This window comes from Salmo trutta, chromosome 30, assembly GCF_901001165.1.
Source record: "Salmo trutta chromosome 30, fSalTru1.1, whole genome shotgun sequence".
Classification (NCBI taxonomy): domain Eukaryota; kingdom Metazoa; phylum Chordata; class Actinopteri; order Salmoniformes; family Salmonidae; genus Salmo; species Salmo trutta.
The window spans coordinates 14,242,753-14,259,971 of NC_042986.1; the positions used below are offsets into that span (position 1 = coordinate 14,242,753).

Below are 17,219 nucleotides of genomic sequence, written 5' to 3' on the forward strand. Positions count from 1 at the left end.
CCTGACATTTTCTGGATTGGACCTTCATTGAACCTTCATATCTTAAAGTAATGATGGACTGTCATTTCTCTTTGCTTATTTAAGATGTTATTGCAATAATTTGGACTTGGTCTTTTACCAAATAGGGCTATCTTTTGTATACCAGCCCTACCTTGTCACAACACAACTGATTGGCTGAAATGCATTAAGAAGGAAAGAAATTCCACAAAATAACTTTTAACGAGGCACAACTGTTAATTTAAATGCATTTCAGGTGACTACCTCGTGAAGCTGGTTGAGAGAATGCCAAGAGTGTGCAAAGCTGTCATCAAGACAAAGGGTGGCTACTAACACTTTTTTGATTACTACATGATTCCATATGTGTTATCAAATCAAATTTTATTGGTCACATACACATGGTTAGCAGATGTTAATGTGAGTGTAGCGAAATGCTTGTGCTTCTAGTTCCGACCATGCAGTAATCTCTAACAAGTAATCTAACAATTTCACAACAACTACCTTATACACACAAGTGTAAAGGAATGAATAAGAATATGTACATATAAATATATGGATGAGTGATGGCCGAACGGCATTGGCAAGATGCAGTAGATGGTATAGAGTACAGTATATACATATGAGATGAGTGATGTAGGGTATGTAAACATTATATAACGTGGCATTGTTTAAAGTGACTAGTGATACATTTATTACATCCAATTTGTAATTATTAAAGTGGCTAGAGATTTGAGTCAGTATGTTGGCAGCAGCCACTCAATGTTAGTGATGGCTGTTTAACAGTCTGATGGCCTTGAGATAGAAGCTGTTATTTCATAGTTTTGATGTCTTCACCATTATTCTTCAATGTAGAAAATAGTAAAAATAAAGAAAAACACTTGAACGAGTAGGTGTGTCCAAACTTTTGACTGGTACTGTATATATTGTAGGTATGATGTCCCAGGGACTAAATATACTCTTGTGGATGAGCACCGGTGTGCGCCAGGTTGACGATGTTGCACTTTTGGCACCTTTCATAAAAATCGAACTCTAGCGACCCTTCGCAGGCGGTCACAACAATAAACAAACAAAAATCCCCTTGCTAAATTTGTTAAAAAGGGAGAAAAAAATGTATTGCTTTGATTCTGAGTTTTTGCGGGTTTGTTTACATTGGTTCAGTGTTTACTTTCAAAAGTAAAAACATGCACATTCACATTCGAGGTCTGCTTGCACGTATGTGAGTCGTGACGTACAGTCATCGTGTTTTTGTCAAAGGCTACACTGACTGCGGATAGCTCTCCAGCTAGATTTGTTGCGGCATCCTTGAAATTCATATTTTGTTAGTAATTACTTAGAAAAACTCATTCGCAATAGCCCACACTATTGCAGGAAAGCACACGCTACCATGGATCACATTTGGCATCCTCAACTGTGACTTGGACGTCTGCCATCATTGCATTGGAGTTAGCTAGTTAGCTTGCTAATGCTATCTAGCTAGGTGGTGGGTAGTTGTATTGCTTGATACTGTGTGTTCCATTCGTGTTCCTTATTTGGTAGTTTGTCTGTCATATTCATTCAAACCATTAACTCGTAGTTAGCTACGGTTATCTGCGACTAGTTGGCCTTGGCATAACCACCTGCTAGTTAGTTAGCTATTTGGAGTTGGAAAATGTCATAAGGTGACATCTTATTTAAAATCCTTGCATTGAGTAAATCTAATTCAACTCAAATTGGACAGATGCCAGTGTAACGTCGCTTATTTAACGAGTACAACTTCCTTCCAATTCAGCCCATACCTGGCACTAACTCGGAACCTATGCCTTGCTGGCACACGTGACCCCCCCCAAAAAAAGCGAGCCAGTCGGGGCCACGCGAAAATCTAGCAATTTGTTGGCGCGTGTGGGGACAGTTCAGACTGAGGAGTAAGTTCCACACATCCCCATGTGCTACACCAGCTTAGCCAACGAATTGTAACGTTAGCTAGCTGTCTGAATCCAGCTGTGTTCGAATACTCATACTTAAGTATGTAGTATGCTTATTGGTCATAATATGGATATAGTTAGTATGCCAAAAGTTCCCGGATGTCATACTACATTCCCCAAAATACAAGTATTCTTAAGCAATAAGGTCCGAGGAGGTGTGGTATATGGCTAATATATGACGGCTAAGGGCTGTTGCGGAGTGCCTGGACACATTTACAATAGTAATAAGGCTCGTCGGGGGTTTGTGGTATATGGCCATGGACAATATACCATGGCTAAGGCCAGTGTCCAGGCACTCCGCGTTGCGTCATGCATAAGAACAGCCCTTAACCGTGGTATATTGACCATGGCCATATACCACAAACGCCCGAGGAGCCTTATTACTATTGTAAACTGGTTACCAATGTAATTAGAGCAGTACAACTAAATGTTTTGTCATACCCGTGGTATACTGTCTGATATACCATGGCTTTCAGCCAATCAGAATTCAGGGCTCAAACCACCCAGTTTATAAAAGTATACTTATCACTTTACAAGATCCCTGTCACGCCTAAAGATTTTACAATTGTTTTAGATGCCATTCCCTCAGGTGTTGCTTTATTATTCAGGAACGTGTCAAGACCTGATCCTCAGAACATGACCTTAACCCCCAGTCCCCGCAGTAGGGCTTTTGCCTTTTGGTAGGCCGTCATTGTAAATAACAATGTGTTATTAACTTACTTGCCTAGTTAAATGAAGGTTAAATAAAAACATACCTATGATTAACCCTGTTGACTCATCGGTAGGAAAGATTTGTTTTTCTTTTGGTCCATTCAACAACAATAGAGCTATACAAGCCTTTTTTCAACAGGTTGTTGTATCTGCTTTATGTCATGCTTTATTGGAATGGTTTTATTGATAATATCGGTTGGGGAAAAAGTTTGGATGTTGCCACACATACATACTTATTAACAAAATGAAGGAAGTTTCTTTTAAAATTATTCATAAATATTATCCTGCCAACCACTATATGATTTAGTAAAATATATATATATATTGTAGTGAACACCCTTTTTTACATTTACATTTACATCATTTAGCAGACGCTCTTATCCAGAGCGACTTACAAATGTTTTGGCATTGTATTCATGTAAGAAATCTGTGGCAAGACATCAGTAGATTTATAATTTAACACATTTATGAAGATTTACACCTATGATAGAAATAAGTTGAAACAATTTTACGTAATTTTAATTTACGTAATTATTCTTTTGGCCAAAATTCTCATTTATAAATGTAAATTTACAAATAAAACACATTTTCTTACCTTACAAAATAAATTGAACTATATTTTAAAGACAATTAAATACTCTACCAACAAAAAAGCTTTTAGAATTATAAATGTATGCATGTCCCTTAAGGTCCTTGTATAATGTGATATTGTACCCCCTAGCCCAATTGTCCTTTGCATATTCTTTATATGTACTTGTGTTCCCCTATGTAAAATAATAATAATACAAAAATAAAAACAATTTCTCTAAAAAATAAATACAAACAAAATCCTAAATAAGCAGTGGATACAATTGCCGTGCTTTGAGGGCCCATAATGCAATTCTTCAGAAAATGGGCGTGCCTTCACAGCATTTTCAGGTTTGAAGAAAATCGTGCAAAATATAAGTAATTACTTTTCATATAAGTTACGTTACACATTATGTTGGCAGACAATTTGTTAGCTACGCTAGCCTTACGAACCGCATAGCATATTATTACAGCAGTTGCTTGTATGCACCGGTATGTTAGCTAGCTATCTAACGTTAGTTGGCTACTAATACATCAAACTTGCCAGTATATTAACTGTATGCTATCTAACTAACTACCCAACGTTTATTGACTTGACTATTCGTCATTTTTAGCTTAGTCAATTGGTATAGTCCATTGTGCATTCTCAATGGACATTGTTAATGAAATCGTAAAATGTCTAGCTAGTAATTTGTTATGCTAACAAGCTAGCAAGAAGTTGCAATACAACAGCATCAACTTCCGGTAGACAGGCGAAGCACAAGTACACTCAACTAAAAGGATACCGTTCTTTTACAGTATGGGTATTCAAACACAGCTCAGGTCATGGCACCAATGTGAAGGACTGGATTTGATCCCTGATCATCTGTTAGGCAGTTATTTCTAGATTTCTTATAGGTCTAGCTAGTTATTCAATTGTTGTTCACTGTAATACATTACAGTACTGCAAAAATCACTAAAGCTGGAGACTTATCTCCCTCACAAGCTTTAAGCACCAGCTGTCAGAGCAGATCACTGCACTTGTGCATAGCCCATCTGTAAATAGCCCATCCAACTACCTCATCCCCATACTGTATTTATTTATTTATTTATCTTTCTTTTTTGCACCCCAGTATCTCTACTTGCACATTCATCTTCTGCACATTCTACCATTCCAGTGTTTATTAATTGCTATATTGTAATTACTTTGCCACCAGGGCCTATTTATTGCCTTACCTCCCTTATCCTACCTCATTTGCACATGCTGTATATAGACTTTTTCTGCTGTATTATTGATTGTATGTTTGTTTATTCCATGTGTAACTCTGTGTTGTATGTGTCGAACTGCTTTGCTTTATCTTGGCCAGGTCGCAATTGCAAATGAGAACTTGTTCTCAACTGGCTTACCTGGTTAAATAAAGATGAAATTAAAAAATGCATTTTGCCTGCACATTAAACAGCTGTGAACCTCAGTGGTCGAGGTCTCATGTAATGTATCATAATTTGTCATCTTTGCACTTTGCCTACAAACTGTGTTCAATCGCGCTTTTCTGTTTTTGCCAGATATTGCAGCACGTTGAGATTCTTGAAACTTGAGGCACTCTTGTCAAGTACAGTACCATGGCTCCCAAAGACATCATGACCAACTCCCATGCCAAATCCATCCTCAATGCCATGAACGCACTTCGTAAGAGCAACACACTCTGTGACATCACTTTGAGAGTGGAGAATACTGACTTTCCTGTACATCGCATTGTCCTGGCAGCCTGCAGTGACTACTTCTGCGCCATGTTCACCAGCGAGGTAACTGTAAGCACAAGACTGGCGATAATGTAGAGGTGACTCCTCACAAAACCAGGACAAAAAAAGGTTGCCAGGAAATCTAATCCTAACAAGACTCTGATCACCAGTGTCATCAGCAATAATAACTTTCTAAATACTTTTGCTGGTGGTTCTCTTTATATGCAGAAAGAGACAGGGAATAATTAATTAACTGATTCTGAGGTTGACATTACCAAAATAGTTTCTACATATGCCTTGTGCTTAGAACCCAGCTAAGATTTGTGTAGGCTGAAATTAAACTGATATTCATTTCTTGAGAAATATGTCTTTCGGTGTCTATCGGACTGCCATCTGGTTATTAATTTACTAAAAACTTGAACTAAATTGCATGGATCATATTCTCAACCATGAAAAAGCCATGAAAGTGCACAGCAGAAATAGTCCAATGCTAATTATTTCTCTGCAGCTCAGTTGACCTAGTTTCTTTCCTTTAACATTTTTAGCTCTCTAGGAATCATCAGGTGAGCATTGCTCTTTTACTATCAAAGCTGACTATAATTCCTACACATGTATGACAAATAGTAAACAATTTATATTTTTTGTGTGATGTATTCCCCTTTTGTCTCTTCTCACAGCCAGATGGATCATGCGGAGCATCCGGGGTCTAGCAAAGAGAGACTAGTAATACTAGTAACTAGTAATTTAAGCTGACGTGTCTGTCTTTGCTGTTGTTCTATTGCAGCTGTCAGAGAAAGGGAAATCCTTCGTAGACATTCAGGGGTTGACTGCGTCCACCATGGAGATCCTGCTGGACTTTGTTTACACAGAGACAGTCCTGGTCACAGTGGAGAATGTCCAGGAACTGCTTCCTGCTGCCTGTCTGCTGCAGCTCAAAGGTAAGTTGAGAAGTCGAAAATAATATGACAACCCTTGGACAGGGTGTGCTATATGCACTATACTTTACATCTACAGTATATACTCTGTGGAATAAAGTACCATTTTGTTTTACTTTAATAATAAAATATTAACTAGGAAAGTCAGAACAAATTCTTACTTACGATGACGGCCTACCAAAAGGCCTCCTGCGGGGACGGGAGCTGGGATTAAAAATAATGTTTAAAAAAATATATATCTATAATAGGACAAAACACACATCACAACAAGAGAGACACCACAACACTAGATAAAGAGAGACCTAAGACAACAACATACCATTGCAGCAACACATGACAACACAGCATGACAGCAACAGAACATAACAACAACATGGCAGCAGCACAACATGGTAGCAGCATAAAACATTGTGCAAACATTATTGGGCACAGACAACAGCACAAAGGGCAAGAAGGTAGAGACAACAATACATCACGCGAAGCAGCCACAACTGTCAGTAAGTGTCCATGATTGAGTCTTTGAATGAAGAGATTGAGATAAAACTGTCCAGTTTGAGTGTTTGTTGCAGCTCATTTTAGTCGCTAGCTGCCATTAAAATGAAAAAAGATGAGCGATCCAGGGATGTGCGTGCTTTGGGGACCTTTTGTGACGATGTGCGCTGAGAGTCGAGAAGCAAGTTCAGGGAGTGAGTGTTTTAATAAATAAACGCAACATAATACAAAACAAGAAACACGAACAACGCACAGACATGAAACAGAAACAATAACGCCTGGGGAAGGAACCAAAGGGACTAACATATATGGGGAAGGTAATCTGGGAAGTGATGGAGTCCAGGTGAGTCTGATGATGCATAGGTGCGCGTAATGATGGTGACAGGTGTGCGCCATAACGAGCAGCCTGGTGACTTAGAGGCCGGAGAGGGAGCACACGTGACACCTTTAACAGAATGTGACTGGTGGAACGGGTGTTGTATGTGGAGAATGAGGGCTGCAGTAGATATCTCAGATAGGGGGGGAGTGAGGCCTGAGAGGGTTTTATAAATAAGCATCAACCAGTGGGTCTTGCGATGGGTATACAGAGTTAACCAGTTTACAGAGGAGTATAGAGTGCAGTGATGTGTCCTATAAGGAGCAGTGGTGGCAAATCTGATGGCCGAATGGTAAAGAACATCTAGCCACCCGAGAGCACCCTTACCTGCCGATCTATAAATTACATCTCCGTAATCTAGCATGGGTAGGATGGTCATCTGAATCAGGGTTAGTTTGGCAGCTGGGGTGAAAGGAGCGATTACGATAGAGGAAACCAAGTCTAGATTTAACTTTAGTCTGTAGCTTTGATATGTGCTGAGAGAAGGACAGTGTACCATCTAGCCATACTCTCAGGAGGTAGTAATCACACCGGTGGGGAGAAGGGCATTCTTCTTACCAAACCACATGACCTTAGTTTTGGAGGTGTTCAGAACAAGGTTAAGGAACGGACCCTTTTTTCTTTCAATTTTTGCCTAAAATGACATACCCAAATCCAGAAACAGCAGGGGTTCAAACTTTAGAACCCAGTTCCTACATTTGAATATAAAATTAGATTTTATCAAACAAAACTATGCTACATTTTATCTCTGGGACCCTCAGGATGACAAATCAGAGCAATATTACTGAATGTAAGTACATTATTTACCTTCAGAGGTGAATGTACAAACCAGTTGCCGTGATAAGTTTTTTGTTGTTGTGCACTCTCCTCAAACAATAGCGTGGCATTTTTTCACTGTAATAGCTACTGTAAATTGGACAGTGCAGTGAGATTAACAAGAATTTAAGCATTCTGCCCATATAAGACAAGTCTATGTCCTGGGAAATGTTCTTGTTACTTACAACGTCACGCTAATCACATTAGCGCATGTTAGCTCAATCAACCCGGTGAAGGGACACCGATCCCGTAGAGGATAACGACTTGGGGCAAGCCATTGTAAGTTCAGAGTCACTCGCCACAACAGTGCGTGTGTGCTGGAGGCGAGGGGTAGTGAGGGTACCTGTACCAGACGGGGAGACAGGTAGTAGGTGTCACACCCACTTGGGAGAAGCTTTTTTCTGGAGGCAGATTTCTGGTATAAAATGCCAGTGGATGGAATCTGAACAGTGGGAGGGGGCTTCAAAGGCCTCTCGATTTGGGTGGGGTAGGCTGTGAGAGACTCCTGTCATTGTTGGGCTCAAAGGCTTTGACCTTTGTATCTGTTTTGTCCTATCAAGCTTGGCAGCCTTAACTAAGCGTTCAGTCCCCATAAAGTAAAATATATCATTGTATTGTACTCAATTTTTATTTTTTCTTCTTGGCTTTCAAAACAGCTGTATGACAGTTAAATCTAAATCTGCTCCTTTGTAAAAGGAAATGCACACCCATCAGCACCCCTTATCAGGTTTATGCAATATGATTGGCTAATGTGTTGCTAATTTGATAATATAGTTGAAACATTGTTAATTTATCTCAACAAGTTTTTAGCAAAATAAAGATGTACTAGGCAGAAATCACTCTGCCACTTCCAGGTTGCTAAAATACAAATTTCAGTTTGTGAAGAAAAGAAGCAGGTACAGTTTAGAGAATCATTGTACCATCTAAACCGCTGTGAAATATATTTTCTTTAACCAAAAACGCTTTTGATGAGAATGACAGAAATATAACACACATTTCTATGTGAATTTTGGCAGGTTGCCCAAAAAGTTACATATTGCAGTTTTAAATATTTCAACATTATTTCACATATTAACGTATAGCACTTCTTTGTATTCCTCAGGAGTGAAAAGAGCATGTTGTGACTTTCTGGATAGTCAGCTTGATCCCACAAACTGCCTGGGCATTCGGGACTTTGCTGAGACCCACAATTGCCTTGACCTGATGCAGGCCGCTGAGCTTTTCTCTCAGAAGCACTTCCCTGAGGTTGTTCAACATGAGGAGTTTATGCTGCTCTGCCAGAACGAGGTTGAAAAACTAGTTAAATGCGATGAAATCCAGGTAAACAAAGGTGGATTTGGTGAGGTATTATACCTGTGTTTTAACGTTCTAATTGGATAGTAATATTGTTGTTGTTACATTGTAGCCTTTGTAAAATAGGTAGCCATTAGGTAGCCTTTGTAAATGCATATTAATGGAGTTGAATGGTTTTTGTAATAGGAAAAGTCACTGTTCCTCTTTTGTAATTACAACTCCATTTCTATGCAATTAAACTACAATTACTGAAGAACTAAGTAACAACGTGTTAATACAATGTTGTTACTAGTGTAATTAGGATGTTACTGAGCTATAAGAGAAACTTGATGTAAAGTGCTACCAAAGTTGGAATAGTTTACTGAATTTGTTTGTGAATTCAGAGAGCACACAGTCATGCTGCCTCAGGTGCATTTCTGATCTCCATTCAGGGTCATCTTTGAAAGCGTGGGGGACACTTTTCACAAGTATCAAATTGGAAAGGAACGGTGCAAGTGTAGACCTGCAATAATCTCCATTAATGGGGCCCCCTGTGCAGATTTGCCTGGCTCTGAAATTATGGGGAAGACAATTTGATTTAAGTATGCTTTTGTGCTCTGAAAATTCCTGTCTTTAACCTCACAGCGCATATCTTTCTTTATAAAAAAATCATTATAACCATGGGACTTGATTTATAGTTTACCTATTAATTCAAAGTATTTTTGTTTGTCATGATTTTCGAGATCAAAATGTGTGTAATATAGAGTGCATTTGGAAAGTATTCAGACCCCTTGACCTTTTCCACATTTTGTTACGTTACAGCCTTATTCTAAAATGGATTAAATAATTTTCCCCCCTCATCAATCTACACACAATACCCCAGAATAACAAAGACAAAAACAGGTTTTTAGAAATGTTTGCAAATGTATAAAAAAACATAAATATTACATTAACACAAGTATTCAGACCCTTTCCTCAGTACTTTGTTGAAGCACCTTTGGCAGCGATTACAGCCTCAAGTCTTCTTGGGTATGGCGCTAGAAGCTTGAAACACCTGTATTTTGGGAGTTTGTCCCATTCTTCTCTGCAGATCCTCTCAAGCTCAGGTCTCTCCAGAGATGTTCAATCGGGTGCAAGTCCGGGCTCTGGTTGGGCCACTCAACGACATTCAGAGACTTGTCCCGAAGTCACTCCTGGGTTGTCTTGGCTGTGTGCTTAGGGTTGTTGTCCTGTTGAAAGTTGAACCTTCGCCCCAGTCTGAGGTTCTGAGTGCTCTGGAGCAGGTTTACATCAAGGATCTCTCTGTACTTTGCTCCGTTCATCTTTCCCTCAATCCTGCCTAATCTCCTAGTCCCGGCCGCTGAAAAACATCCCCACAGCATGATGCTGCCACTACCATGCTTCACCATAGGGATGTTGCCTGGTTTCCTCCAGACGTGATGCTTGGCATTCAGGCCAGAGTTCAATCTTGGTTTTGTCAGAACAGAATCTTGTTTCTCATGGTCTGAGAGTTCTTTAGATGCCTTTTGGCAAACTCCAAGCGGGCTGTAATGTGCCTTTTACTGAGGAGTGGCTTCCGTCTGGCCACTCTACTATAAAGGTGCTGCATAGATGGTTGTTATCCCATCTCCACAGAGGAACTCTGGAGCTCTGTCACAGTGATCATTGGGTTCTTGGTCACCTCCCTGAACAAGGCCCTTCTCCCTCGATTGCTCAGTTTGGCCGGGCGGCCAGCTCTAGGAAGAGGCTTGGAGGTTCCAAACTTTTTCCATTTAAGAATAATGGAGGCTACTGTGTTCTTGGGGACCTTCAATGCTGAATAAATGTTTTGGTAACCTTCTCCAGATCTCTGCCTCGACACAATACTGTCTCGGAGCTCTACGGACAATTCCTTTGACCTCATGACTTGGTTTTTGCTCTGACATGCACTGTCAATTGTGGGACCTTATATACTGTAGACAGCTGTGTGTGCCTTTCAAATCATGTCCAATCAATTGAATTTACCACAGGTGGACTCCAATCAAGTTGTATAAACATCAAGGATGATCAATGGAAACAGGATGCACCTGAGCTCAATTTCGAGTCTCATAGCAAAGGGTCTGAATACTTATGTAAATAAGGTATTTGTTTTTTATTTGTAATACATTTGCAAAAATGTCTAAAACCTGTTTTCACTGTCATTATGGGGTATTGTGTGTAGATTGAAGAGGGCATTTTTTTATTTCATCCATTTTAGAATAAGGCTGTAACGTAACAAAATGTGGAAAAAGGGAAGGGGTCTGAACATTTTCTGAATGCACTGTACACTTAGTTAAATCAAAGGCACAATTTCCTGTTATTTTTGTAACTGTGCCGTAGTTGACAGTATCTACATCATAAATGAAAACCTGACTTTGACTTTCCTCTTGAAGTTGATCTCAGTTATTTGGACACAGCAAATTGGCCAGTGTTACCTAGTGTTGATTTTTCTAAAATGTATAGTGTTGATTCAGGAGTTAAATGAACTCTGTGTTAAATTAACAGTCATTGGTGTAAAATAACCCCAGTGTTGGTGTTAATAACTAGTGATGTTACATTTGATACAGGAGCTCAGAGGAGTGCGTCAAAATCGCTAAGCAGCTAACTTCCAAGCAGTGTGCCGATGCGTGCATCACTTTATCAAAAGTCAAATCAAATCATCAATGACGTCCGAAGCTTCATTTGATCATGTGCTTTTTCAAAACGTGTGTTGCGAGATCCCACTGATTTGGCTGTGGTTTCGGTACTTTCTTAGATTCTAAGCGGCTTTCAAACACCGACCTCTACTGGACACCATACTTACATATATAGTTTTTTGTACAAAAACTTTCACCTGACCAGTAGCTTAGTAAGTAGAGTATGGAACATTCAGGGATGTTAGGGTATGAGGTCGAATCCCATTGAAGACCTACTGTTTTGAAAATTGTTTTGTGTGAAACCACACTTTCTGCATTGTTGTTCAAATTTTTATTTTACTTAGTAAAAGCTTCTGTCTTAAGCATCCTAACTAATGCCATAGATTCAGTTTTTGAAAAAAAGTCAACTTGAAGGCAAAAATGGGAAGTATGATATAAGGTGCAAACCTGGTATTCCAACTGATTATAGGCTACTAAAGCTAACAACTTACCCCTGCACCACAGAGAAAAAAATGTATATCTGATAATCACATGCTGCTATTTATTGCTGACGAGCAGATGTCACTAATGAGCATTGTGAACAGATAACGAAGCGCAGAGTAATTAACAATTTCAGAAAGCCTCAGTTTCCCTTCACTGTTAATAATCAGAGTTGAACCAAAACCACGCCCACATTATCATATTTCCCAGAATGCTCTATTTCAGGAAGATTTTTAGAGTTGTTTGTTTCAATATCTATGTTTTGCATGTACGTTGTTTTATTGATCAATTCATCTTCTGCCACTTAAATATAAATAACAAATGTTTCTAAACTAATCCAATCTGTTACTTGGACTCATTGCACACGTTACTGAAATGGTTGTTAAAGTTTATATGCTTTAGGTAGTCTCAAATCTTTAGGTAGTCTCAAGTCTTCCCAACCCTGGCAGTCATTCTGAATACAGGTTGCGGGTGAATAAGAATTCCAAATGTTGGATATCCCCACTCTGGCTGGATTCCAATTGGAATTACATATCACTTTGCAAGCCAGCGCAAGTGGACTTGAAGGCATGATATGGCCTGTAAACTGTGAATTTCAGGCCACTGTATTAGGGTAAAACCAGGCCCTCAGTATAAGGCCTTATGAAATACCTATTGTATTGTCAAAAAAATGTATTATGAAAGCATTTTCTCTTATGAACTCACTGGGTGAAGGCCACAGGACTGAAAATGAATGAATGCAACAACCATGTGTCTGTCACTGACAAATACGGTCTTGAAATACAATTCACTAGAAAGGCAAGGAACACTGGGAAATATGCAAATAAGGCTTTACACTAGGCAGTGTGTTAATTATAACTGAAACGTGTGGACCCTTATAGACACTGGAACAGTGTTAAATGTAATACTGTGTTGATTTAAAACTGGAGAATTTGCTGTGAAGAAATCAGTGTGATTGAGTGAATGCATGTTTGACCTTGGGTGGTTATACTCTGGGATTACCGTTTTTACAACAAGCATGTTTGGTTTTGTTGTCAGGGTGTGGTTGTCAATACATATTTTCTCTATTTGCAGGTGGACTCAGAGGAGCCTGTATTCGAGGCAGTGTTGAATTGGGTTAAACACAATAGGAAAGAGAGGGAGACGTATTTATCGGAGATGCTGGAGCATGTGCGGATGCCTTTGCTCACTCCGCGCTATATCACAGACGTTATCGACTCAGAGGTGAGGCAGCTAGACCACACACTATCACGTGATGTAGGCAGTTTTCTTGTCTTAGCCCTCCCCATAATGGATTTGTGTTAATACATCAACAGCCAGTTTCCCGTACATAAATTAAACCCAGTCCTGGCCTAAAATCCACTTTCAATGAAGATTCTCCATATAGCATGATTTATAGTGTGAGTCTAGGAAACAGGCCTCAAGTGTTGAGCAGGGGAAGAAACTTTTGTGGTGTTTTATGTGTTATTAATGTCTGGATAAAGTACTGTATATGTTGTGACGTGTTCCAGCCCCTCATTCGATGCAGTCTTCCCTGTCGAGACCTTGTGGATGAGGCCAAGAAATTTCACCTTAGACCTGAGCTGAGGAGTGAGATGCAGGGGCCACGCACCCAAGCCAGATTAGGTACAGCACTGCCCTCCCTTTTTTGAGGTGCTTTCCTTGTCCTAATAATAGGGATACAATACAAGCTTAGTGGGAGTTGCCACCTTGTTATTGATGTGAAAAAGTGATTCACTGTTGCTCTTTCAAGGTGCCAAGGAGGTCCTGCTCGTTATTGGAGGATTCGGAAGTCAACAATCCCCTATAGATATTGTTGAGAAGTATGATCCTAAAACTCAGGAGTGGAGCTTTTTACCTGTAAGTAGCATTTTTTTTATTAGACATTTTGGCTCTATTCTCTGATCATGGTTAACTTATCCCAAGCATATTTTTAAAGAACATTGCTCGGAAAAGGCGTTACGTGGCTACCGTGTCCCTCAATGACCGCGTGTATGTGATTGGCGGCTACGATGGTCGATCGCGGCTTAGCTCGGTGGAGTGCTTGGACTACACGGCCGACGAGGATGGTATCTGGTACAACGTCGCCACTATGAATGTACGGCGTGGCCTTGCCGGGGCGACAACACTCGGAGGTAAAGGATCTTCTCTGATTGACAGTCCTCATTGTCATGGGGTTTACAAAAGCAAATAGCACTGAAGAGAATGACTGTCATCAGATGTTACAAAACCCTGTAAGTGTTATCTAAAGCAGACTTCCAAAAAGTTGTTGGAACATTTCCTACCATATCTTTTCTCACTTTTGTGCCCACAGATATGATCTATGTTGCTGGAGGCTTTGACGGTAGTCGCCGTCACACCAGCATGGAACGATATGACCCCAATATTGACCAGTGGAGTATGCTGGGGGACATGCAGACAGCCAGGGAAGGGGCTGGCCTGGTGGTGGCTAGTGGACTCATATACTGTCTAGGTGGGTATTAAAGATGTTTTATTTAAGTTTGTAATGGTGTTGATGTATAAATATTTACAATGCCACCTGTTTTTCCCCTGACCTTAGTAAGGATGTATGTCATTTGTTGCAGGTGGGTACGACGGATTGAACATCCTCAATTCAGTGGAACGGTATGACCCTCACACAGGACACTGGACTAATGTTACCCCCATGGCTACCAAACGCTCAGGTCAGTACTCCAGAGTATGACAATATAATAGTATCAGGGCTGTATATAGATTATATACAGTATGGCTCTCTCTACATATGGCTATGGTTAGTATGTCTGAAGGGCCTATAATCTTTGTTGTAGGGGCCAGTGTAGCCTTGCTCAACGACCACATCTATGTAGTGGGAGGCTTCGATGGAACAGCGCATCTTGACTCGGTGGAGTTTTACAACATTAGGACAGACTATTGGACCACGGTAGCCAGTATGACCACTCCCCGCTGCTACGTAGGAGCTACCGTCCTCCGGGGACGACTCTACGCCGTAGCTGGGTAAGCCTAAACATCCCAATCCTTCTCCGACTTTAATATATTTAAAATATCCAATATTTTAAAGGAGTGGAAATTCACTGTCCTTTCGTATGTTTATTGCTTTTAATGACAGACAGATGAGAAACAAATGGGGGAGACAGGTGAAGAGGAGATACAGAGTCAAGGGAGGACACAGGGATTGAACCCCGGTCTCCGGCTGAGAGTTGTACATGTGCATAGAGCCAGGAGTGTTACCATCCGACCACGACTCTGTACCCAACTTCAGTATTGACAGAGATATAGATGCATTTTGGTTGGGATTATTCATATAAATTATGTATGACAACTCTTTTAATTGCTTTATATTATTCTTGCTTAGATAACATTGTAATATCTGAATCATAAAAGCAACCTCCCCTTATGGTCCAGTCTTCGATTATGAGGATGTGACTGAACACAGCCATATGATGTTGTTCATTCTCCCCTGTGCTCTTTTGTCCTCTCTCCAGGTATGATGGAAACTCCCTTCTGAGCAGTATCGAGTGTTACGACCCAGTGATTGACAACTGGGAGGTGGTCACCTCCATGGCCACACAGCGCTGCGATGCAGGAGTATGTGTCCTGCGAGAGAAGTGAGATTTACCTCAGAAAAGTCGGATGAAGCGGAGGAGGGCAGGCAGCTAGTCCTGAACCTGAATTTGATATTTACTAGCCACTACTATGGAGCGACACAGGGATCATTCACTTGCAGGCCAGTGTGCTATATGCCCTCCCCGAAGTCTCTTGATTGATTGTTTATCAGACTCTCTCATCTGAGTTTGGTTACTTCTGTGGGAAAACCCTTGGCATTCAATGGATAAGGGACAGGGGGTGTATAACAGAGATGAGTTATTTCAGTCTCCTCATCAACAGTTGTGGCATCCAAGAAGACATCCATCCCAACCCACTCGATTGCATGACACTCTTTTAGTGGTTCCCGTTGAAGTGGTTACCTGTGAGGTACATTTTTGACTCGTCTTTTAAAGTGCAATATATTGCTCTACTTCTGTTATGGGCCATGGAGCAGAAGAAACACAAGAGAGTCCAGTTTGCTGCTGCTATATGCCTTATGCCCCTGTGGCCCACATTGAACCTAACAACCATGATGCCTCATTAGGACTGTGATGATTGTTGTCATACCATCAAGTATGATGATTATTTAGCTTTTGCCAGGTTATCAATTAGAAAACCCTCTGTAGATTTTGTAATTATGTATAAAGTGCTTTTAGAAACAAATCACTTCTTGAATAATTGGTATTTACCTGACACAGTCATTATTTTCAATGTATCAAAGACATTTTGAAATTAATTACATTTTAGGGAAAGCGTTTCATAATTGCACATGATTCCTTGCTCTTTTGCTGTTCTGTCATCTTGTAAAAATCACTTTGTCCCCGGCGACAGACTGAAGAACACTGCTAATAAAGCAAAAATGTTTTTTTTGATGTGTGTATGGTGCATGCATTTGTCCACAGTGGATTTGTTTCGACAAGAAAAAAACTTGACTGCTATTCTCCAGGGCAAGTGCAAAATACTGACTAGTCTTTTGTTGTTACTTGAAAAGTGAATAAACATTGTGATAATTTAGAGCTTTTATATTTGTATTCGTTATTAAGGCTATTCAGAATGTTATGCTGATGTGTACTGTGGTGACCTTTAGTACAAGCCTAGTGATTTTGTCAAGGGGTTCGGACCTCTTGGTATCATGGCTAAGGTGTTGGACTGACAGTCACACTCGCAGGGACCTGGGTTTGAGTCCCGGTTGGGCTAATCCCTGAACTGACCAGTCAGAAATGGGATGACACTACTGTGGGGCTATCAGGGGTGTGGATGGATGTTTGGAGGGGCAGGGACGTGTTTCCCATAAGAGAGGGTGGTCTTGTGATCCTTGATAAGAGCAGACTGCCCCAATGCGAGAGCCTGGTTCAGTTCCAACCGGGCTACCCCCCAAATTCACAACAATATCTACATGTAGATGGAGTATGAACCAAATCACATATACTGTATATGTAAATGTTTGTTTGTGTTGTTCAAACATCAATACTGTAGTCGGTTTATCAAATAAGGGGGGTCATCTTGTGATCATTGATAAGAGCAGACTGCCCCATGGCCAGAGCCTGGTTCAGTTCCAACCTGGCTACCTCCCAAAATCACAACAATATCTACATGTAGATGGAGTATGAACCAAATCACATATTTTAGGTTACATGTAAATCCATTTTTGAAA

At 40.3% G+C, this 17,219-nt stretch overlaps 1 protein-coding gene across 5 annotated transcripts; it reads left to right on the plus strand.

Moving 5' to 3' along the window:
• The first annotated feature begins 1,012 nt into the window (after window positions 1-1,012).
• Window positions 1,013-16,586, plus strand: LOC115168035 (kelch-like protein 12). Of its 5 annotated transcripts, none has more exons than XR_003870612.1 (14): window positions 1,014-1,477; window positions 4,779-5,018; window positions 5,501-5,518; window positions 5,740-5,893; window positions 8,677-8,894; window positions 13,055-13,204; window positions 13,492-13,606; window positions 13,734-13,840; window positions 13,920-14,115; window positions 14,295-14,453; window positions 14,566-14,664; window positions 14,788-14,974; window positions 15,087-15,290; window positions 15,463-15,555. XR_003870612.1 is itself a non-coding variant. In XM_029722882.1 (13 exons), the coding sequence occupies exons 2-13, from the start codon at window positions 4,836-4,838 to the stop codon at window positions 15,587-15,589; spliced, it is 1,713 nt and encodes a 570-aa protein (XP_029578742.1). In that variant the 5' UTR covers window positions 1,013-1,477; window positions 4,779-4,835; the 3' UTR covers window positions 15,590-16,586. The 5 variants fall into 5 exon arrangements, 3 of the variants coding, with proteins under 3 accessions (XP_029578742.1, XP_029578744.1, XP_029578743.1); XR_003870613.1 differs by having other exon boundaries at window positions 15,087-15,266; window positions 15,463-15,546; XM_029722882.1 differs by lacking the exon at window positions 15,087-15,290 and having other exon boundaries at window positions 1,013-1,477; window positions 15,463-16,586.
• Window positions 16,587-17,219: the final 633 nt, after the last annotated feature.